Here is a 23759-nt window from a genome sequence, read left to right as displayed (position 1 = left end):
CAGGGTGGGGGCCGGGTGGGGGTGGGGCAGTTAAACAGCCATGCAGACTAGTCTACGCTGTTCCATTTACCCAGAATTCCGGCAGCTATTCTTTGTGTTGCACTTTCTTTGAAGGTCTGTAGTCTTGTGTCCTAAGAGTCCATAACGCTGCCAGTCCTCCTTCCGGGACGGACAGAGGCAGAAGCTGGCGATGAAGGGGGTCACGTCGCAGTGGCCAGCCCTCGCACTGGACAAGGCAGGGGCTGCTCCTCAGGATGGCAGTGTCACTCAACTGTACCGTGTTCACCCAGCATCCACCAGGAAAGAGACCACTGGCAACAGCTCTTACTTATTGCATGTAATTACATGATAACGCCTGTATTTACAAGGTGTTTGCTATATAATGTGTCATTGCCTGTCACTATGGAGCCAAAAGTGTTTATAAACAAGACCTAATTAGGCAACTTACATAGGAGGAGATTAATAAAACATGACTGGTAACAGAAAGTATTACATTTCCAGATAGTATATTCAGTTGTAATTACATGCTATAAGTAGGATTAAGTGTTTATTTTTCTGTAAAGTCCTGGGCATCATGTATGGCAATATAAAGTCAATATAACAGCACCTGACCCTTATCTAAGCTGTTTGGGCATGTAAGCAGACACAAAACGTGGGTATTTATGTGCTTTTCTGTGCCCCCATAGTGTCGTATGTCAAGCTTGTTGTGGATCAGAAGTGCTCCTTTGATAAGTTTGATGTCATTTTTACAGCCACAGTTACAGTGCATTTATGTTCACCGCCTGATCCCAGCATGATCCCTGCTCACATGGTGTACGCCACCCAATAGATGACGTTCACCGCCGCAAAGGCTGCTGGGAAAACAGCCCTGGCATAGATGTCAATGGTGTCGGCATCGATGGGCTTGAACATGGACTTCAGGCAGCCCTTCTTCTCCTCTGGGTTTTCCAGCCGTCTGCCTCTGGTTGTCCGTGTTTCTGCGCCTTCTGACTCCCCGGGAGCGTCTGCGGGCCGCTGGGCTCGTCCTTGCCGGTTGGAGACCATCAGGCCCTGGTTCATGCCCGCGACTGAGAGGGAGTACATAACCATGGCCTGCTTCCCGTTCTTCACAATGGACTGTGGGCAGGGGAGATTAACAACAACACACATTAGCATCCCTCTGCGGTGAACCTGTGCAGAGCAGATGGACGATCTGTACGGACATGAGGAAACTTTGAATACTATTATGTCGCTGCTCATCCAGAACTTCCACCCAAAGTGGTTTCCAGGTTTGCCAGTTTCGTACAGCTGGGTATTTTCCCGGAGCAGTTCCAGGTTCTTAAGTTCCTCAGCGCCTCACCTGGGATTTGGGCTGGATCCTACATCTTTATCTGATCTGGTGCCTCACCATCATCTCCCTCTGTCCAACAATCCATGTAACTCAATTATACTCTTTTAGTCAGGGGTGGGCCGGCCCCTTCTTTCTACGCGGGAGGGTGTATTGCTTTGTGTCCTCGCTCACCACTTAATTCAATTTAACTGAATTACTTAAATTACATAAAACTGACGGCATAAACTAGAGTCAATCCTGTTTACTGATGTTAGAGAAGGCTGCGATTGAGGAATAAGTATACCGTTATCAAGACTAATTAAGATCTTCCCAGTAATCTAAGCCTATAAAATGCAAATGTAAATCCTTAGCCAATATGTTTGGCTAATCTTAAACCCATTGAGCCCCTAATTCACTGAGGTTAGAGAAGGAACAGAAAAAGTCCCTCGACCCCTAATTCGGGTTATGGACATCAGGGGTAAAATAAAAATCTCTCTGTAGTCTTCACACGTATTGTCTGTTATTAATATGAATTGTGTATTTTTTCATCTAGTATTATAACTATAGAAAGAGAACAAGCACCTAAACAAACAGAACATGAGCAGAGTTATAAGCACACATGCTGGAACCACAGGCTGATCTCCGCTCTCCTTCAGAACCAATTCCTGTGTGACAGGAACCGAGGAACAGGCTAAAATCCGCAGAATTAGCAAAACCCCAGCGGAGAAGAGAATTAATCATCTTTCTCACTTTGGAAGTACTAATTAGTTTTGTGTAATATTGTAACCAATCCAGGAGGGCAAATGTTTACTTAGTGCTTCGGTTTCCATAACTATGCCATTTTGGTGCAATATTACATTGCCATAATAATAATAATAATAATAATAATAATAACAAAAGAAAAAGTAGATACTTATGGGGAAAAAGTCAATACAGCAGGCAGCTGAATCTGGAGTGCAATTTGTGTTGAGTACTTATATAGTTTAATATATAGTATAGTTATATATAGTTATCTGCTGTATCGGCTTCTTCCCCCCAAGATTCTGCCTTGTTTATGGAGCTGAAAGCACCATGCCTTTCTCAGAGCGTTCTGTACCTCCGCGCCCATCTTGTTGGCCTTGATCCTGGCCCTCTGCTTGCGATTGTAGTCGGCGTTGTAGTGGGCGAAGGCGTACTCCACCAGCGCTGCGAACACAAACACGTAGCAGATCCAGAAGTAGACATCTAGGGCCTTGATAGCTGACGCCCGGGGCAGGGAGGAGCGAGCGCTGACCATCAGGGTTGTCATGGTGAGTACTGTGGTGATCCCTAAAAATCACAGCATCAGTCGGGTGATTAATCTACTGAAGTCACCCACCTAGACTGTGTATTGGTGTCAGGTGATTAATCTACTGAAGCCACCCACCTAGACTGTGATATTGGTGTCAGGTGATTAATCTACTGAAGTCACCCACCTAGACTGTGATATTGGTGTCAGGTGATTAATCTACTGAAGTCAGCCACCTAGACTGTGATATTGGTATCAGGTGATTAATCTACTGAAGTCACCCACCTAGACTGTGATATTGGTGTCAGGTGATTAATCTACTGAAGTCACCCACCTAGACTGTGATATTGGTGTCAGGTGATTAATATACTGAAGCCACCCACCTAGACTGTGATATTGGTGTCAGGTGATTAATCTACTGAAGTCAGCCACCTAGACTGTGATATTGGTGTTAGGTGATTAATCTACTGAAGTCAGCCACCTAGACTGTGATATTGGTGTCAGGTGATTAATCTACTGAAGTCACCCACCTAGACTGTGATATTCATGTCAGGTGATTAATCTACTGAAGTCAGCCACCTAGACTGTGATATTCATGTCAGGTGATTCACCTAGTTAAATATCCGGTGGCAAAAAAACCTGTGCGTCATTTAGAATGGTCTCTATTTCTGAATGAATTTGCCCTATAGTCTAATCACATTTGATCTTCATAATAAATAAAAAGAAGGTGAGATATTGATCCAACATTCAAAAGGTTTACTAATTGATGATATTCATTAGCAGTAGTAATAACAGATATTTCCATTCCCTGAAGGAAACTTCAAGGTATTTTTTCCAATTTCTCTCTATATAAATCTAATATTTTTAAGTTGTCCTGCATCAACTGCATTTTTCCTACTACAGCATTCCAGTGCGGGTTAAGGGCACGAATAAACTGGCCATGCTGTGCTGTTATTTTTCTCTGTGTCAGCCTTTCTCTCATACATTTTCCTGTCCATGCATGACCCGCTTCATCAAGCATCAGCTCACGGACAAATACCCCGACATTCTTTCACATACAATCAAGAAGTCATTCATCCCTCAATAATTGCAAGCTGTCCGAGCCTTGAGGCTGCGAAACAGCCCCAAACAACAATTCTCACCGCCAGCAAACGGCTCTTTTGTTGGAATTTCAATGTGTTCAACAAAGACATGAAAAAGATACTGATTTTGTGTGCAAATTTTTTATCACAGTGTCTATTATGACTTCACTGACATTCCCACCAGACTCTGTTAAAATGATGCTGATCCTTTTCTCAACACTGCACAAGATATCATTCACATAACTATTGAGGTGTTTCACCTGACAAAGCCAGGTGTTTCACTTTAGAATACAATATACCAATCAACAAAGCCAGGTGTTTCACCTTAGAATGCAATGTACCACTGACAAAGCCAGGTGTTTCACCTTAGAATACAATGTACCACTGACAAAGCCAGGTGTTTCACCTTAGAATACAATGTACCACTGACAAAGCCAGGTGTTTCACCTTAGAATACAATGTACCACTGACAAAGCCAGGTGTTTCATCTTAGAATACAATGTACCACTGACAAAGCCAGGTGTTTCATCTTAGAATACAATGTACCACTGACAAAGCCAGGTGTTTCACCTTAGAATACAATGTACCATTGACAAAGCCAGGTGTTTCACCTTAGAATACAATGTACCATTGACAAAGCCAGGTGTTTCACCTTAGAATACAATGTACCATTGACAAAGCCAGGTGTTTCACCTTAGAATACAATGTACCATTGACAAAGCCAGGTGTTTCACCTTAGAATACAATGTACCATTGACAAATCTAGGTGTTTCACCTTAGAATACAATGTACCATTGACAAATCTATGTGTTTCCCTTAACCTGTTCAGGTTTACTAATTTAATTTCTCAACCACAGCAATATTTGTTGCCCAACCAATGATATACGATGCATATTTTAATCTGAGCGCACTTTTTTGCACACCTTTTAAAGGTGCAGGTACCGAGTGTGTAAATACTGTGTGCGGCCACTGCTGCGTTGTCCTAACCTAGTGACACCCGCGCAGGTACCGCCGACTGGCTGATCCAGAAGGAGACCCACGACATGGCCACCAGGAGGATGGATGGCATGTAGGACTGGATGATGTAGACGCCGCGGTTCCGTCTCAGCTGGAAACGGAGGCTGAGCCGTGGAAATCGTCCCGCTGTGTGGATCATTTTTTTTTGAAGGAGACAGAACAAGAGATGGAACTTTTATTTCCCTGACATATGAAAGGGTCCCCCTTGTGTGGTTATTACATTTATAATCTTATATTATGCTGCACTTTTCCTGTGAAATATTTTACAAAATCAATGGCTGATTTTGTTTTCTTGTTTGTAGAAAGATGACAGCCTTTAAATACAGAGATGGGCAGTATTTCATTTTCATGTATTTAACATATGTATTTAATTACTTTTGAGTATTTTGTCATTTATTTTGCTGGACAGAAAAGAATCAGCTGTAATTTGTAACAAAATACTTTGAGAGATATTTAAAATATTTAAAATACTTAATAAAAATATCATTTTATTTCAACAAGCATGCTCAGGCAGTGGCAGCTTGTGGTTTGTCAAAAATGGAAGCCTTCATTAGCGATAAATTTCTATCAGCTAAACTGAGTCTGTATAAAAGGGAGAACCAACTCGTGAAGTTGACGTTACAAATTATATGCGGCACAACTGTTAGGTCCGTTTTTTTTTTTTGACCATATATCTAAAACAGTTTCTTTTTTGAGCTTGAGGATGTTCAGCATCCTACTGTAAGACAAAGTGGGAAGTCCTTCATGATACAGACGTTCATGATCTCCTATCGTGGTTCTGGAAGACAGAATCCGATATCCCCCCCCCCCCCCCCGCCAACCCCCACCCACAGCTGCACGGGGGGGCCTGTTCAGCTGTCATTATGTTACTAATGTTACAAAAAGTTATCTTTCATTTCACAATTAACGCCATAACACATGTAAATCACAAAATGATTCTATTTAAAGGTAGGGCAAGCATTGCAAATATTACACATTACTTGTGCTGTAATGGTACACATGCTACGTTTCATGAGCAATTATTTGGAACAAGATTTGATGCATTTGTGTGCATCTCTTCTTAAACGTACCAGACTTAAAGTTCATCATCTCTGTGACAAATCTGTAGTCTATAATGGTAAACTGGGAAAGCTCCAGTTTGTCCAGCCCGTGGATGTGCACTTGACTCTCAGACCAGTGATAAACAATGTCTTCAGAGGAGTAGCCATCTGGAAAACACACAGTGGGGAGTTTGTTATGAAATCTGATGGCCTCCAGATAGTACAAAGTACTGGGGAGCGCAGGGAGGCACAGGGAGGTACAGGGGAGCACAGGGGTGTCTAGGTGAGCACAGAGCAGTACAGGGGAACACAGGGGAGCACAGGTAGGCACAGGGGTGTCTAGGTGAGCACAGAGCAGTACTGGGGAGCACAGGGAGGCACAGGGGAGCACAGGGGTGTCTATGTGAGCTCAGAGCAGTACAGGAGAACACAGGGAGGCACGGGGGTGTCTAGGTGAGCACAGAGCAGTACTGGGGAGCACAGGGGTGTCTGTGTGAGCTCAGAGGAGTACAGGGAAACACAGGGAGGCACAGGGGAGTGCAGGAGTGTACACCCTCTGTTTTACAGTCTTGGGCCTTGTTGACAGTTCCTTCAGTACTCATAACATCTTTAGGGACCGGAAGATCGGTTCTGTCACTGGCTCTTACAGCTCTCCAAGTCCAGCATGCATTCCTGCTCATCCATGGGGTACTTGGTCAGGTCCATGTCACAGGCCACTGTCGAGGTAATTCTAAAACGAGAAAAGACGGCGTGTTAATCGCATCATCACCGTCACAAATGCTCTACCAGTTTATTGGTTGCAATCAAGTGCAGTCTATGCATGACAGACACAAATGCACTCTGTCACCCTTGCCTTTTGATGATTACATATACTAATAGTTGGTGATTGAAGTTTCTGTTCAACTGGGTTTAGACCACTTTCTGTATTAGCTTGGAACACGAATACATATCAATTTCATTTCTTGCACTGTTTTGCGCGCCACTTAGCAAGTAAATGAAAGGGTTTCTGCTGACCTCAAAAAGGTGGAAAACACAGAAAAGCAAATGCAAACCTTTTTATTCAAATACAAAAGTTGTGGATTAATTCTAAAGCTTATTTAAGCCAGCTAAGACCTGTCCCCCCAAAATCACTGGGGCAGGAGGCCAGCAGCGTGACAGGCCTATCTGTGCAAGGCAGGCAGGCAGGCCTATCTGTGCATGGCAGGCAGGCAGGCCTATCTGTGCATGGCAGGCAGGCAGACCTATCTGTGCATGGCAGGCAGGCAGGCCTGAGCGCAGCCTTGTTACCCAGCCGCCCTCAGGTGCCGCTAATCAGCCAATCCCGAGCTACAGGAGTGACTCCACAGAGCTGAGGGGATGGAGGAGGGGGGAGGAGGCGACAGAGCTAGACGAGTGTAGGCGTCTTGGCAGCGGGTGTGAGCGCAGTGCATGTGTTTGCACTGCAGATGGTTTGGAAAGGCTGCATGGACGACGAATGTCTGCTCTCTTTTGATCTATTGCACCTCTGCGTCTTAAATAAATCTGAGAGTTGTTCAGCATGCCAACATCCTCCTGCACGGCTTCACATCACCGTGAGTTATCCCCCCTGCCCATTGCAGACAGCACTGTCTAATTTGCTGTTAATATTTTGAGACACCTTTTAAAATATGAAAAAATGTGGTGCTTTAGAAAAAAGTGGATGCAGATGTGGCCACAAAGATGCCAAGAATCACAACCATGGTGTAAATTAATCAGTTAAGAGAGAAGCAAGATCCTGCCCACACACAAGCCCGCGGGGGCTCCGTTAGAGACCCCGTGTTTGCTGTAAATACACCCCCGCATCCCTCAGCCCCCCCCTCCCCCCCCCCCCCCCAGCCCGCCTCCATCATCTGTGATGTAACGACCGCAAAGTACAGCAGGTCATAGCCTTGGCTGAAGTCCAGAAAAGAAGGCTTGTTTTAAAAAAACACAATATAAACCACTGAGTTATTTGTTTCTTATGGTAAGTACATAATGATTCTAAACTTTTTTATGTTAGTTTTACCAGAGACACGTCTGTTTGGTTATTCAGCTGTTAGTGCATGAACTGACATTAGTAAAACCACGATTATGACCTTGTTATTGCTCTCGCTTTACACCTCACTCACTGACAATCCAAGATCTGCACCGGACATGTGCGGGGACTGGGGGGTGGGGCAGGCTGGGGGGCCTGAACACCTGGCCCTTTTGCCCAAACTATTTTAAGCACCTCCCTTTAAAGGTGCAGAGCGCCGCATTAATGTACGTGTCTGAGGCTTTGGCCCGGCACGGCGCTGACCCGCACCGACCGCTTCGCTTCCCAGCCCCAGCATGTGCGCAGGGAGCCGGAATCCTGCTGCTTTTCATTCAGCCTCATTCCTTGTTTGCTTCATAGAAGCGATTATGTGGATAGTTAGTCTCCTCACCTGGTGGTTCGAATGAAAATCAGGTGCTAATTATAATTAATTCCTGGAAATCTGCTGTGCACCCGCGCTGAACCTATCCCCCCCACCGCCCCACTGTAACCCCCCTCCCCCGGCCCCCCACCGGCTGCTGTAGAGGATCACTCCATCTGGCTGGAGGCGAATCAGCTTGTTCTCCACGGTGACGTCGTGGAACCAGGCCGACTTGGCGTTGACGATGAACGTGTCCGGCAGCCAGAGCTTGTCCACAAAGCGGCTGTCCAGCCCCAGCGTCTTGTTGGTGTGGTTATAGGCCAGGCGGTCGTCCCTCCAGCTCTGCCGGAGGAATACGGTCATGGTGTACTCCTATCCGAAAGAAGGGAGCACCGTTAATGACAATCTCAGTGACTGAAGCTCATAGGTCCTTAATTCAGGCAGGAGAAACTTAACGAAGTACAAAGTCATCCTCAAGTCATCTTTGAACTTCTCTGTCACTGTAATCTTTTCCCTGTCAACCAGGAATGCCAACTATTTTTACAGTTATTTTTATTAATGAGCAGTGATTTGCATATCCTACGGTTTTGTACCACCGTGGTTTGTCTCATTACAGGAAAACATGGGTTCATATTGATCAACACAAAGAGTTTGCATTTATTATGAATCCACAGTCTGTAAGCAATATTCTAAAACACTTCGTGGTGTTTTTTTCCTGCGGAGATGTAGTAAATCATGTCTTCTGAATCGCGGAATATATGAACACTCAGGTCAAGGGGCTCCTACTTTACCATGTTGGCCTCGGAGATGTGGTCGATGCTGGCTACTTCAATAGCCATCGCGACGTTCACTGGAGGGCCTGAGGAGAAGCAAATGAGAAAGAAAACGGCAAAGAATGCCCCCCACCCCCCACCCCCGCATCTCCCCACCTACACACCAAGTACCCGCTCATCAAGATAAAGAGCAAGGTCGTGCAGAAGTGCCATTATCGTGAAATGGGATGCGGCCCACTAGAACACTGATATTCCTCCTTTGCAATTAAAATGCCTTCTTATATAAGTGCCGAAAAAGCACTATGGGGAAAAAAAATGACAATTCTAAGCCCATCTCTCCTGAAATGCCTATTCGAGGAATTAAAAAAATCTGTCAGCTCGCTCATCAGCCCCGTTGAGCAGGAAACTTTCACTGTGAAGCTTAGTGTCCTTCCTGAAGGTCCGCTTTCAGCAATGCACGTCTGAACGGTGCCTGGCAGCTGCACTGAAAACCACGGCAGAAGCAAAATATCCGGCTGCACCACACCAGGCCTGAACTACACTTCATATTTATGATATTGACTAGTTCGTTTTCTTGCCCAAAGCATGCATGGCTATTTAAATTATACAGCATAAGTAATTCAGCGAAAGGAGTTTTTGTTTGGTTTTACAGTCAGACGTATAATAGAATGATATGTCCTTGGCCCAGCAACCCTGGTGACAAGTTTTATTATGTCACCTGCTGCCACACTGCAGGCTGCACTAACAGTATCAGCAAAAGCACGGACACCCCACCCTGTGCTGGAAAGGCGATGACCGGTCCTGGTGCTCTAAACATATGTGGATGTGAGCAGTACTGCAATTTAACTTGACTCTGAACTGAGTTAAGCTGTGAGGGTGAGAAATCTAAAGCTGTAGGCATTGGATATTTCACATTTGACAGCCATTCTTAACAAGATTTTCTCCGACAGGTACATCACGTGGCTCAGGTAATACTCTCGCGCTACGCACTTCGATTCCTTGACATCAGTCAACAATTTTATGAACTCTACATCTATGCCACTTGGTAAAGTACGAATTCCTGAGAGACTGCAAGACCCTGACTTAATTTCAGGGATAGCTGCATTTGAAAAGTGCGTCAACTCTTAAATGCACGTAATGGAATAATTTTCAGTTAAAAAAAAATCTATGTAAAATTTCCTCTCAGTACCTGGTAAAAAAAACAAACTAATTTGCATCTAGATGTCAAATAGGAGTTGAACAGACCGCAAGCACTTTGATACCTGATAGAGAAGTTTATGTTAAGAATGACAGGAAATGCGAGGCGATGTAAAGGCATCCAATGATACAAGCAATAGATCTCATACTCACCTCCTATCCCAGGACGGAAATTTCGCGCGTACCCCTTCATTAAATCATCCAGATTAGGCAACCAGGATATTTCAATGTCTGTACCTACATAGTCGCCAATATCACTCATCATCGCCCTACGGAAAACAAAAGCATCGAGCTTGACATTTCAGCTACTGCAAGCGTCCACTGCAAAGACACAAATGGCAACATTCATTTCAGTCGAATGAATTAATTAGTCAATGCAAAACATACTTCGATAGCCAATGGATGGGTGATATTAAATACAAGAAACTAAAACGTCAAAGCATGGTATCAGTGAAACGATTTATGTTGAAAGATGATCTGATATGAAACATGCAGTTATTTTTTGAGATGTGTTTTTGCAGTAAATTATTATACAATGCACTGATTTCTGGATATTCAAAAAACAAATGAAAATGTCCAAAATTACAATCTTCAAACGTTTTTGTTTGTTTGTTTGTTTTACTTCATATGGAAATAGCTATTCGTGTTTAATTAAATGTTATGGTTTGGTGTTTCACATCCCTTCTGACTCATGTAAGGGAGCATGACAGCATGAGAGGTGGGAGAATGAAAAATGGCCACAAGGGGGCAGTAAGTTCTGCCCAATTAGGTTGAATTCTGGCTGATTTTAGCAACTGGCAAGAACAACATCTTGCAGAGGCCTTTTCACGCAGGAGTTCATCTTCCTGTGGCGCTGCCTGGGAGGAAAGCAGCCCACACTTCACATCCAGACATCTGCTGCCGTCTTTCTAATGTGCCGCTCTTCAAACACTCGCAGAAAGAGCTAGAAGAATGTGTGTAAGTGAACAGCGAAACATAACAAAACTACGCATAAATAACGGGCTGAAACGCCGGTGTGATTGCTGCCACAGGTGTGCCGTAGTACTCTCTGGTGCAATATTCGGATTAAATTATGATCACTGTCAGCCATGAAACCATTTAGCAGTGTTTTATGAAAAAATACAAATCAGAAATTACAGATCGCTTCTTTTAACTAAGAACTTTAGTGCATATTTGTGAATGACGCGAGTAGGGATATATTGCTGTATATGTAACTAAATGTAATTTTCAATAACATAATAATATTCGTCATGGCTAAAAGTTCAGGGTCAGTCACATGTAATACTTTAATTCTGTAAGTCACCAAAGCATCACTGCAAAAATGTTGTGGATATTACATTTTTTAGCCATTTTCTGTTAGTGTTTTATGGTAGTTTGCATAAATTAAATAGAAATATGACACTACGTTAAATTTTATATTTATATAAATGAATATTTGCAATTTATAAAGGCTCTGAATTGTATTATTTCATATACTTTAAAACATTTAAATAATATTTACCTATCCTTTAATATGAAAACCTTACAAATGATGTTTTGCAGTAAGCACATAAAATTAGGTCAGCTTGTATATTTTTACATTGAAATGTTAGCCTTTAACAATCAAGCAGCAAAGGTTTAAGTAGTAAATTTGGTTTCTGGTTTGAAAACTCAAACTTTGGCCTGACACGGAAATGTCTGTCCTGTAATCAACCCGATAGCATCTCCATGGAAACAGTGATTTGAGCTTCCCAGAGCAAAAAGGCTTCGCTGGGCTGGTTTTGGGACGGTGCTGCCTGTCTCACAGTTTGTTGGGCTGTTTATTAGATTCATTAGATGTCATCTAACAGGCATTAGTATCTAACAAACAGAATATATAGAAAATGGAATGTAGCCTATGCAGATGCTCAATTTTGCATATGTGAAAATACTGCAGTGGAAAAGAATATTCCCTACAGTAATTATGACTATAGTTATTGCATTTATCATTGTGGCTGGTGTCTATTATAGGTAATATAATTCTATACATATACCTAGAGCCCTAGATACAGTGACAGAATGAGCGGTAAATAAAACGGGCACAATTTTCCATTCCAGCAGGCACCTCCTGCCTGTACTATACACAATGACAAGCTTTAAATTAAGATCAAACCTTTTCTCTCAGATTCAAAACACGCTGATCCTGTGAAGCTAAATATACACGTTGCAGTGGGGATGTTGCCAGGCTTTTCTCTTTTTTTTAACTTTTGAATCACCTTACGAATCAGCTCTAGTAAAGTCACATGGCAGCGCAGAGAATAAGGACGTGTTTTTGACACAAAAATGCTGGTCCCGGGAGAGAGTCTTCATTTCAGCAAAGTAACCTGACTTGCTGCAGCCGTATGAAACACCAGACATGCATGTATAAATAACAGCGCTGTACGGTATCTGACTTGCTCTTGATAACAGCGAGTGCAATAAAACAAATGAAATCATTAGTTTTACTATTGCCCCAGTTACCATGTCTTCTATACACTAAGGAAGAATCCGCAGGCTGTTAAGCGCTAATGAAGAAAGCCTTTAGATCGTAATTTATAAAAAAAAAAACCGCACAGTTGCCCTCAAACGCTTCGCCTTTAAACAGTTCAAAGTGGATTTTTTCCTCTCCGCTCCCTCTTGCTCCCCATATTGCTTTGTTATTGTTCATTAAAATGACCTCCCGAGGCCCTGTTCCGCTAACAGCCTAGTTATGAGCATCGCTGCGAGCGGATGCAGGAGGAGCGGCTGCGCTGCGGCGGCTGAGCTGCCGCGGCTGCGTTGCGACGACCTGTGCACCAGCAGCCTAATTACGGACGTACAGGGCGCTTCATTTGTACCTGGCTAAGTGAGAGACTACAGGGCGTCCAGCCCATCTGTGTGCAAATTGCAAACTTATCATATGTCTCTACCACAACTGTATAATTGAATTAGGAAGCAAAGTGAGCAAATGTCACCTACAGGGAACGGTGTACAGTAGGGCATTGTCGGGGTTATCGCACCCCGGGGCCCTGTCTGCTCGCAGCATTATTACTTATTTATTTATTTATTTATTTCCTTTTTTAAAAGTTTGACCTTTCGTTCCCACTTCAAATAAGAGGCACAGACCTTAAAGCAAAGTTTGTCTCTGCAAAAGCATGTCTCCCTCCTACCAGCTAAGCACGGAAGAGCAGGGCAGCGTAGGTGCGCTGAATCTCATTAAATCGCACGCCTGCAGCAGAGTGTTGGAAATAAAGCCAGCTGAACATTGCCGTTGCTAAGCACACAGCTGCCAGGCCCGAGCCTACAGACAGCTGTAACGTTTCCGTCTTTTGTAAAACTGACACACAATATTTAGACTAGATATTTCTGGGTAATTCTGCAATTCACACAGTACCCTGTCAACTGTTTGCAACATATTTTATTTTCTTTTTCCTGAAGATTTCTTTGGTTAATTAAATAACGTAAAACAAAGTAGCCTAATCACAAGTATGGCTTGACAACCTTGCGTTTGTTTTACCGTAAAGCCATGATAGACCAACCCCACTTTTTGATGGATAGGATGGTGGAGAGACCATTTTGTAGACTATAAGGTCCCGTCAGAATTTGAAAAGTGTAACAAAACATCAGCTTGAATCTTGCACATGAAGAATTTTAAATATGACACATCTTTACGGATGTATGTTTAGCTAAAGTAATCCTGGAGAAGCACTTTGACTAATCAGAATAATTTTTTACAGGTGCGTAATATAATGAATTGCAATTTCAGACTGTGACTGAAGTAAAGTGTCCTTAGCCTGTCTGGTGGTATAGCACATTACTGTTCAGTCACTCAGTTACAGCATGTATGTTACTGCAGGGGAGATGTGTACATCAGGACTGAAGTACTCCAGTCCTTAGCCTGTTTGGTGGTATAGCACATTACTGTTCAGTCACTCAGTTACAGCATGTATGTTACTGCAGGGGAGATGTGTACATCAGGACCGAAGTACTCCAGTCCTTAGCCTGTCTGGTGGTATAGCACATTACTGTTCAGTCACTCAGTTACAGCATGTATGTTACTGCAGGGGAGATGTGTACATCAGGACCGAAGTACTCCAGTCCTTAGCCTGTCTGGTGGTATAGCACATTACTGTTCAGTCACTCAGTTACAGCATGTATGTTACTGCAGGGGAGATGTGTACATCAGGACCGAAGTACTCCAGTCCTTAGCCTGTTTGGTGGTATAGCACATTACTGTTCAGTCACTCAGTTACAGCATGTATGTTACTGCAGGGGAGATGTGTACATCAGGACCGAAGTACTCCAGTCCTTAGCCTGTCTGGTGGTATAGCACATTACTGTTCAGTCACTCAGTTACAGCATGTATGTTACTGCAGGGGAGATGTGTACATCAGGACCGAAGTACTCCAGTCCTTAGCCTGTCTGGTGGTATAGCACATTACTGTTCAGTCACTCAGTTACAGCATGTATGTTACTGCAGGGGAGATGTGTACATCAGGACCGAAGTACTCCAGTCCTTAGCCTGTTTGGTGGTATAGCACATTACTGTTCAGTCACTCAGTTACAGCATGTATGTTACTGCAGGGGAGATGTGTACATCAGGACCGAAGTACTCCAGTCCTTAGCCTGTTTGGTGGTATAGCACATTACTGTTCAGTCACTCAGTTACAGCATGTATGTTACTGCAGGGGAGATGTGTACATCAGGACCGAAGTACTCCAATCCTTAGCCTGTCTGGTGGTATAGCACATTACTGTTCAGTCACTCAGTTGCAGCATGTATGTGAATCCGTGCATAGAGCAAGGTTGCAGCCTTACACGTGCCCCTAGGATGTGAACCAACAACCTTTCAGTTGTAGGTTCTTTATTATTTTGCTACACATCACATGCCAGTTAATAGTGCAGTTACTATGTTTATGTTTTAATTAAAAACATCAGTGACAAAAGTTAAGAATCCACATGACTTTTCTGAATGAAATTTCTGAATTAAACCAAATGTTCACCTTTTAGGTGGTTGTAACAGTCTCAGTTATCGGGGGGGGCTCGGAATCAATGACATTTGTGGGTTTTTGTCCCTGGTCTATAGGGACAGTAAATGGACGTCCCTCTAACAAGGTGGGGGGGGGGGGGGGGGGGTTTGTCCCTGGTCTATAGGGACAGTAAATGGACGTCCCTCTAACAAGGTGGGGGGGGGGTTTGTCCCTGGTCTATAGGGACAGTAAATGGACGTCCCTCTAACAAGGTGGGGGGGGGGGGTTTGTCCCTGGTCTATAGGGACAGTAAATGGACGTCCCTCTAACAAGGTGACTTGGAAACAAGTCCAGCTTTCTGTGTCCTGAAAATTGAGCAGAAGAAAAAAAAGCATCTGGCTTGATAGGTGGTAGGTCACAAGGCAATTAAGGACATGCATAACCTGAAGGTTGTTGGTTCAATTCCCAGAAAAGAACGTCTGCACTGCCCTTGAGCTATGAAAGTGAAGTATTTAAATATATATATAAATATATATATACATACACACACACACACACAACAGTGTAGTAGGTAAGAATCGTCATCTTAGCAATTAAAGCATAAGATCTGATGCTGGGCGCATCAGTAAGGACTATAGATCAAACAGCTGCAAGTCCTGTTCATTCCATCTCCTTACGTCACTAAGGTGGAGAAGATTCTCATTTTAGGGGCCTCTGTTTAGTGGGTAGGAGAGAGTTTGACATTGGAGATGGGACACAACTTACTAATCTAAATGTAAAGGTCTATTTTTTAAGAAGGATGAATGAAGCCAAATTAATTATTGGGAGGTATATGCCCCCCCATCCTGTCTAGTTCCTACATCCCTGCTTGTGTTAATCTGACCTCAAACGTTTCTGCACATGCAAAGAAACCAAATCCATAAACTGGGGTGAAAAAGACATAAGGTGTAGACTGGAAGTGGAGGCAGTACAGCCAAAGGTGCTGAAATGTGGCCTATCATTGAGCCAGTGAAGCAAAAATTCTTTGAACACAGCCAGTTCGAGGCAGTACTTTCAGGCAATATGGTCAGCCACACTTGGAAAGACACACTGGTGATTATAACTGTAACTGCCTCATTTAATGGCGGAAGATTTCAGGTGTTTGTAATCCCAGCTAGCAGTGGCAGAATTTTAGCTTCATTTACTCCAACTAATAAAACTGAACTTAGGCTTGCATTTCAAGTTGTTTACTATTTCCAAAAAAATTGGGATGTTGTGTAAAATGTAAATAAAAATAGAACGCAATGATGTGCAAATCTTATAAACCCATATTTAATTGAAAATAGACCAAAGACAACATATCAGTTGTTGAAACTGGTCAATTTTATTGTTTTATGACACATAAATGCTCAATTTGAATTCAATGCCAGCAACACGTTTCAAAAAGTTGAGAGAGGGGCAGCAAAAGACCAGAAAAGTTGTGTGATGCTAAAACAAAACATCTGGTTGAATATCTCACAACTAATCAGGTTAATTGGCAAAAGATCAGTAAGATGATTGGGTATAAAAAGAGCCTCCCAGAGAGGCAGTGAAGGTGGGGAGATGTTCACCAGTCTGTGAAAGACTGTGGGCAAATAGTGCAGCAATTTAAGAATAATGTTCCAAACATAATATTGCAAAGAATTTCTTCATCTACAGGGCAAAGTATCATTAAAAGATTCTGAGAATCCAGAAAAATCTCTGTATGCAACAAGGCTGAAAAGCAATACTGGAGAGTCGTGATCTTCGGCTCCTTAGGCAGCACTGCATTAAAAACAGACAATTCTATACTGGAAATCACTGCATAGGCTCAGGAACACTTCCCAAAATTACTGTCTTTGAAACACAGTTTGCCGCTGCATCCTCAAATGCAGGGTGAATCTCTACCATGCAAAGAAAAATATCTAAAGATGATTCAGAAACGCCTCTGACTTCTCTGGGCCCTGCGCTCATTTACAATGGACTGGATCAAAATGGAAAACGGTCTTGTGGTTTGGCAAATCAAAATGTCCAATTCTTTTTGGAAATCGTGGACGCCACGTCCGCCAGGCTAAAGAGGAGAAGGACCGTTCAGCTTGTTATCAGCAGACAGTTCAAAAGCCAGCATCCGTGATGGTGTGGGGGTGCATTAGTGCCCATGGTCTGGGTAGCTTGCACACCTGGGATGGCACCATTAATGCTGAACGATGTATACAGGTTTTGGAGTAACAAATGCTTCCATCCAGACAAGGTTCTTTTTCAGAGAAGTCCTTGTATATTCCAGCAGGACAATGTCGAACCGCATTCTGCACGTATTACAACAGCATGGCTCTGCAGCAGAAGAGGCTGGGTGATAGACTGGCCTGCCTGCTGTCCTGACCTGTCACCCATTGACTTTGGTGCATTATGAAATGACAAATTCGACAAAGGAGACCCCAAACTGTTGAGCAGTTGAATTCCTCTGCCAGGCAAGAATGGGACAGTATTTCACTTTCAAAACTCCAGCAACCGGTCTCCTTCATACAGTGTTAGAAGAGATTATGCAACGCGGTGCTCAATACGCCGCTGCCCTAACTTTTTTGAAACATGTTGTTGGCATCAAATTCAAATTCAGCATATTTTTGTCATAAAACAAATCAAGCAAAAGCCTAGCCTTTGTTCTTTCAGTGAAGTATGGGCTTATATAATTTATAAATCATTGCATTCTGCTTTTATTTACATTTTACACAGCATCCCAACTTTTTTGTAAATAGGATTGTAGTTAAAAAATAATACGTTTATTTAAGATCCATCATTCCATCATCTGCTTATCTAGTATAGCACTTAAACATGCACAGAGCACAAGACCGTGGATTACATTTATCAAGATGATTTTTTAAAACGAGCCCACAGTCCACGGCTGGCCGACCCCTTTCCCACTAACTGCTTTTCCACAGATAATCACTGCACGTTTGGACACTTAGTTGGAGCCCTTTGCCTTAACCTGGATGAGTGAGAAGCTTTATGTTCTCCTCAGGATCTACTTCACACTCTGTGTGTGAATTTCATGTGAAACGTTGGTCATTTATCAGCAGAAAACCACCGTAAACATCCATGTCTGTGCAGCTGCAAGGACTCTGTGATTCTTTAACCTTTCGTGTTTTAATGTATAAAAATACTTGATTATTTGATAATTACACTGTGACCAAACAGCGTACGCTAATGTATGAACACACACCCCTCAGAACCACAGCAGTCCATTTTGATTTACACCTGACAATGTACATTTCCCTGTCATATTTTGCTCTAAAAACTGAATTAAAGCTCAAAAATTGTGTCCAATTTCCACAGCTCACCCAAGGAAGAAAGTACCTTCCGACCACACACCAATATATATAATCCCGTGGTTGGAGCCTGAGTTTGCAGTTTCAGCTGCATTCTGTTGGACTGCACAGGCTGTTATGGAGGAAAGGGACCCCGCACCTCTCTGATGGCATGTCAGTAACAATGGCCGAGCTTCCAAGATAAAATATCATCCATCCACCCATCATCTTCTGCCTTCTTATCCAGTGCAAGGTCCCAGGAGAAAAAGAATACAAGCAACCTATCTTTCTTCTGTTAATTAAATATGATTACAGGCTTTTTTCTTCATGAATTTTTTTTTTGTTAGGTTCATTTATGACTGACATATCTGTTTAAAGATAAGATCTATGCAATCACTCTGTGCGTTTTTAGTGTCCTTCTCAGAAAGGAACCTTCCATCATCAGAGCTGGACTGTTGTTGGTCTGCCAGCGATTTACAGCGTGTGTAATTAAAACGGAATTGTTAATTATTTTTTCAAAGGTAACTTTTTTTTAACATGGTTAAAGACCTATGGGAGATTTTCAGGTGTACTTATGTTAAGCCAAAGCTTCTGCTCGAAAGTCAAAGACAACTATAATCATTATTGGACACATACAAAATGAAATAAAGTTAGTACAAGCATCACACATAGAAATATTGGACATAGAATAGAATAGAATAGAATAGAATAGAATAAATAATTCGTATACATTTATATGTCTGGACACATCTGCTTTCAATGCATTTGTCTCTATTTTAGTTGTGTTATTCACCTTATAGTAAAACGCCTCTAGGCAATGAAGTAATTCAAATATAGGCAAGACCAGGAGAAGTGTCAACATCCCAAAATCTTCTTAACTCTCAGACCCTTCAGAATAGCCCCCTTTTGCTTCACTGACAGCACTGCAGACTCATGGCGTCCTTTCAGCCAGCTGCCAGATGTAGCCGCCTGGATGCTTCTCCAACAGTCCTGAAGGAGTTTCCGCAAGTTCTGGGCACAAGTTGGTTTCCTTGCCCTTACTCTTTGATCCCAGTGATCCCAAACCAGCTTCTTCACAAGATAATGCTCACTATATAATCTCGAGGTGCGCCTAGGGTCGTTATCTTGCATGATTGTCTGTACAGTAGGCACAATTTTTCGACTGGTACCGAATACATTATATGTACAGATGAGACAAAACATTATGACCATCCCCATCTCATAAAGATGGCGCACATCAAGGTTGGGGATATGTCACATGGTAAGCTAACATTCGGTACTCGCAGTCAACATGCTGAATGCAGAAGGAAAAGGCAGGGATAAAGATCTGAGTGATTCTGACAAGGGCCAAAGCATTATGGCCAGACGTGTGGGTCAGACCATCTCTTAGTACGAGCTTGTGGGTCGCTCATGGGGAGTGCCTGCCGAGAGCGGCCGGAGCATTAATAGCTAACATTGTTTGCTATTAATTTTAATTTCGTTACACATGAAAAGTACAAACAGAAGCTGGCTGGGGAGCAGTTTATATCCCAGTATATAAGAGAGTACTTATTTATATAAATGGTGATGAGAATTTTGAGAATTTCTGACTAACGGTGTCAAGGGTTTGTGGTTTGTCTAATTATTTGTACTAAATCTTATTTTACAAATGCCAAACGATTAAACATTCATGTAAGCAAATTTTGTGATATTCTTAACTCTTTTTTTTGTCAGTCCAACTCAATTCCAAACCAGTATTCGCATTGATTTATGTACGAACTAAAGCGAAAAGCAGTGTAACCCACAGAGAAGCATGACGGACCAGAAGAGGATGTTTGTACAGATCTGTACAGATGCTGATCTACAGGCCTTTTCTGACCATGCAGTGCCGGTTCATTACACAGCCTTATGGTCTTACACAGCAGCAGAGAGCCTTTATATAGATTGCAATATAAATAACTTTTCTATCCATCCATTTGAGGTAATGCTGGATCATTGCACTGTTACAGCTTTACAATGTTATAGCTTCTGGTGGCAAAACTCACACAGATAATTGGCTGAGAATCTGCCTTATATAAGAAGGTTCATAAAATTGAGCTTTTGTAAGATGGTCCATTACAGTATATGCTGTGAAAGATTTTTTTTTATATAGTATGGATGTTGTTTTCAGTCTCAGTCACCTGCAGTTTTTAGCTCCATACCCGAGTTTAGAGTATAAATCTGTCTCAGACCCAAATAAGCGAAAGCAAAGTCACACAGCAACAGTCATATTTTACTAAGCAAAGGTAATGGACTCCGCTTAAGGGAGCAGCTCTGATTGCCGTCCTGGGATATGAACTTACATTCTGTAGGCACCACACGGCCTCCTCAAAGTTACCCTGGTCTCAGTCTGAAAGGACAGCTGCCCTCTTTTGTAGCTGCTAAAATTGGTCAATCAATGGCTCATTCCCTGAGCTGGACGAAGACTCGCCTTCATGAATCGTTTTCCTTCCTGGACAAAGCTGCACCTGAGTTCCTTCATATTACTTGCCAACATTTTAAAGCAGCGATCGTTGTTTCACACGTTCTTATTAATGTAGTAGTGTTTTATGCACAATAGTCTGTGTTACTGTCACACTTCCTGTGCACATGTCCAGTCGTACTTCACTGTTTTTCGTTATAGAAAGAGTTTTTACCAAGTTACATTATTAGATATATAGTTATTCTGCCTATATTGCTTAAGATTTTGCTGAAAGTTCGCCTAACTCGAATGTGCCAAGATTACAGCAAAGACACTCGCACATAAACTCATCTGAATCCAGTCTAATGCTGACCGACAAAAGTTATGTTCACGGGACTGAAATGTGTCATAGGTGCTACAAAGTTATATTACAAGGTTCATGTTTGAAAACAAAAAATCCATCCTTAAATTGAAAATATTTCAAGACATTGTTAAAGAGAACCGAAATACCCCGTACTTTAGTTCTTTTTTTTATTATTTGATTGATTTTTCTCTAGTGGATGAAAAAACCGTAGGGATTCGGAGTGGAATCTAGGTTACAGTAGGTATTATTATAGAACCACATTGTACGGTCTTACTGTAAATCTAGAACCAACTCAGAGCGCAATTTCTAATCACAACTAAGGATTAATGGGAAACAACAAACATGCATCATGGACTGAAATGGCAGCATTTCGTTACATGAAAAGATGACCTGAAATGCGACCGTGACTTTATGATCAAAGCTGCAGTATGAAAACATTTTCCCACAGTAAATTATGCTGGCTTAGCAGAAATCTGACATCTTAAACACGAATGCTCAAAACGCTTTACATGTAGACATTCACTTCAATCACAGGTAAATCCTGTCAAAAACAAATTAAAGTTCCAAGCCCGATTAAAGAAAGGAGCACCGCATGCAGCGGCATTTCACACTACCTGGTTAATTTGTTCCGTTGGACGGAAAGGAGCAATAGCACGGCCAAAGCTGATGCGATTATCTCCATATCTAAAGCTTTACAAAGTTCTCCAGAACTGAATGGCAACCGATCAGGGAGTCACGGCAGCAAAGTGACTCGCATGCCTGTCCTGCGAAGCGCGGTAGTTGGGAGCAGAGCGCGCCTCGTGCCACCCATGCCCAGCGCTGGTCCCGGCGCGGCGCGCGCGATCCTCTCCCACTGAACTCGCCTCTAATAGAGTTGACTGGTGCAGTCGCTGTAAAGCCCCGATCACACAAGCGCGCACACACACACACACCCACACACACGCAGCACAGACCGCTCGTGAGAGCAGGAGAAATCATCATCCGGTCGCCTGCAGTAACCTATAAGCGTTATAATGGCAGTCAGAGATATCTTCACACCATCCTTATAAATAAAACATAATTCGGATGCATTGTTTGCAAAAAAATACAACAGTAATGGTTTCACAATAATTATTTTATTATTTTTTTGTATTTTTATCTGTCTAAGGTTCGGAATTATTGCCAGCTAACCTTTGTGAGGCACTAACACAAGTTTGAGTGATCTATTAGTCTGTGGATTATATAATCATTGACTGCGAATACATTCCATAGCTGCAGATAAATTGTCTTCACTAAAATTCGAATTTCTGCTTTCTGCTTTCAACGGCATAGCGTTGTATGGATAGCCCATATTCTGAACGCGCATCCACAGGCAATATCACCTTGTGTATTACATTGTTTTTTACGATTCATTTAGTGATAGGAGTATCCAAGGCGACTGACATCCACGTGCCGTTTTTCTCTTTAGTCCATTAGATGGGTAATTTGACTTAATTACTTATTTGAGATGAGACTATTTTTCTGTCCAGTAATGTAATCCTTTAGCCACAAGTCCAGCCTCTTCAACAACGAACCCACCATTAGTACATGTGTCCGGGGATGAATTGGATTCAAAAGACTGGGCAGGGTTTCCACTAGATCACCTGCAAATCCTGTCCAAATCATTAAAGGAGAGTTCAAATGGTTAATGTGCATTTTCTCCCAATATCGACGTCTACTTTATCTGATTGACTAACCTATCGGGTTGGTAGTGCATGCTTTTATAAAATACAACTCGCACCATTTGTAATTTGTTTGTATTAATTCACAGGTTAATTAACAAAACTGAGTTTTCGATGATCAATGGGATCAATTTATGTCTAAATCTTCCATCATGATAAGTGTAGCGCAGTAATCTACACATTAGGGCAATAGAACTTGCCAAATAATATTACTCATCTCCATTCTGGGGTACTTTTACACCAGATTTTAAGAAAATAACTCTCTGACATTGCTTAGGCGTAGCAAGATTGCATATATACAATCCGCGTAGTTTGAAAGTAAGCAGTGGATCACAGCTCACTCTCACAATTAAGCTATATGAATATCTGCTTCTGCAAAAAAAAAGGTATAAAGTTCAATTTTGAGAGATATTTTTACTTTGTGCTTTGCTTGACTAGGGCACTGAACTAGTACATATGAAAGATGCAAAATGTGGAATATCGCCGGCAGAAATCCAAATTTAGACTTTCCGTAATTGTACTGTGTTCTCAGGTACATATTACCAGGCAACTCTTTATATTTTCTGCTCAGCACAATCGCAGCATTTCACCCTCTAATTTATAGACAGTTTATTTTCATTTTATCACCATATTTTTACAAGTATTATTCACGCTGGACCCCTTTGAACATCTTTTTTTTCTGGGGGGCGGTGCGTTATGTGTTCTAATGCATGAACTAGATGTGTGAAATATATTCATTGTATAGTAAGAAACGCTGCTGTTTCTAGCTGAAAAGTGGAGTATCTGCTACTTTTGCGTGTCAGTTTTGTTTTCAACAATAATCTCAAGTGACACAGAGAGCAGTGTAGAGATGCTGTGGACCCAAGCACTAAAAAATTTCTGCTGGAATACAGGAACATTCATATCCAGCATGTCTGAAATTATAAGAAAATGCTCCATCTGAAACAAAACTCA

At 42.3% G+C, this 23759-nt stretch overlaps 1 protein-coding gene across 1 annotated transcript; it reads right to left on the bottom strand.

Annotated features, from left to right (window-relative positions):
- Positions 1-11: 11 nt before the first annotated feature.
- Positions 12-22012, bottom strand: gabrd (gamma-aminobutyric acid type A receptor subunit delta). Its single transcript, XM_049017087.1, has 9 exons — positions 21720-22012; positions 10232-10347; positions 8900-8967; positions 8260-8480; positions 6363-6445; positions 5746-5883; positions 4646-4801; positions 2406-2617; positions 12-1116 (listed from the first exon to the last, which is right to left on the bottom strand). Exons 1-9 carry the CDS (start codon positions 21785-21787, stop codon positions 805-807), a joined length of 1374 nt encoding a protein of 457 aa, XP_048873044.1. The 5' UTR covers positions 21788-22012; the 3' UTR covers positions 12-804.
- Between the last annotated feature and the right edge of the window lie 1747 nt (positions 22013-23759).

This window comes from Brienomyrus brachyistius, chromosome 6 (assembly GCF_023856365.1).
Source record: "Brienomyrus brachyistius isolate T26 chromosome 6, BBRACH_0.4, whole genome shotgun sequence".
Lineage (NCBI taxonomy): Eukaryota > Metazoa > Chordata > Actinopteri > Osteoglossiformes > Mormyridae > Brienomyrus > Brienomyrus brachyistius.
This window is presented reverse-complemented; position numbering and strand designations above follow the sequence as displayed.

Bases quoted from the DNA above. Each gene is read 5' to 3' on its own strand.
- gabrd (XM_049017087.1), bottom strand. From the start codon at position 21,787: ATGGAGATAATCGCATCAGCTTTGGCCGTGCTATTGCTCCTTTCCGTC. The intron at 8,968-10,231 runs GTGAGTATGAGA...GCTTCTCCTCAG, and splicing joins TTTCCGTCCTGGGATAGGAG to GCCCTCCAGTGAACGTCGCG. The intron at 2,618-4,645 runs GTTAGGACAACG...TGTGATTTTTAG, and splicing joins ACCTGCGCGGGTGTCACTAG to GGATCACCACAGTACTCACC.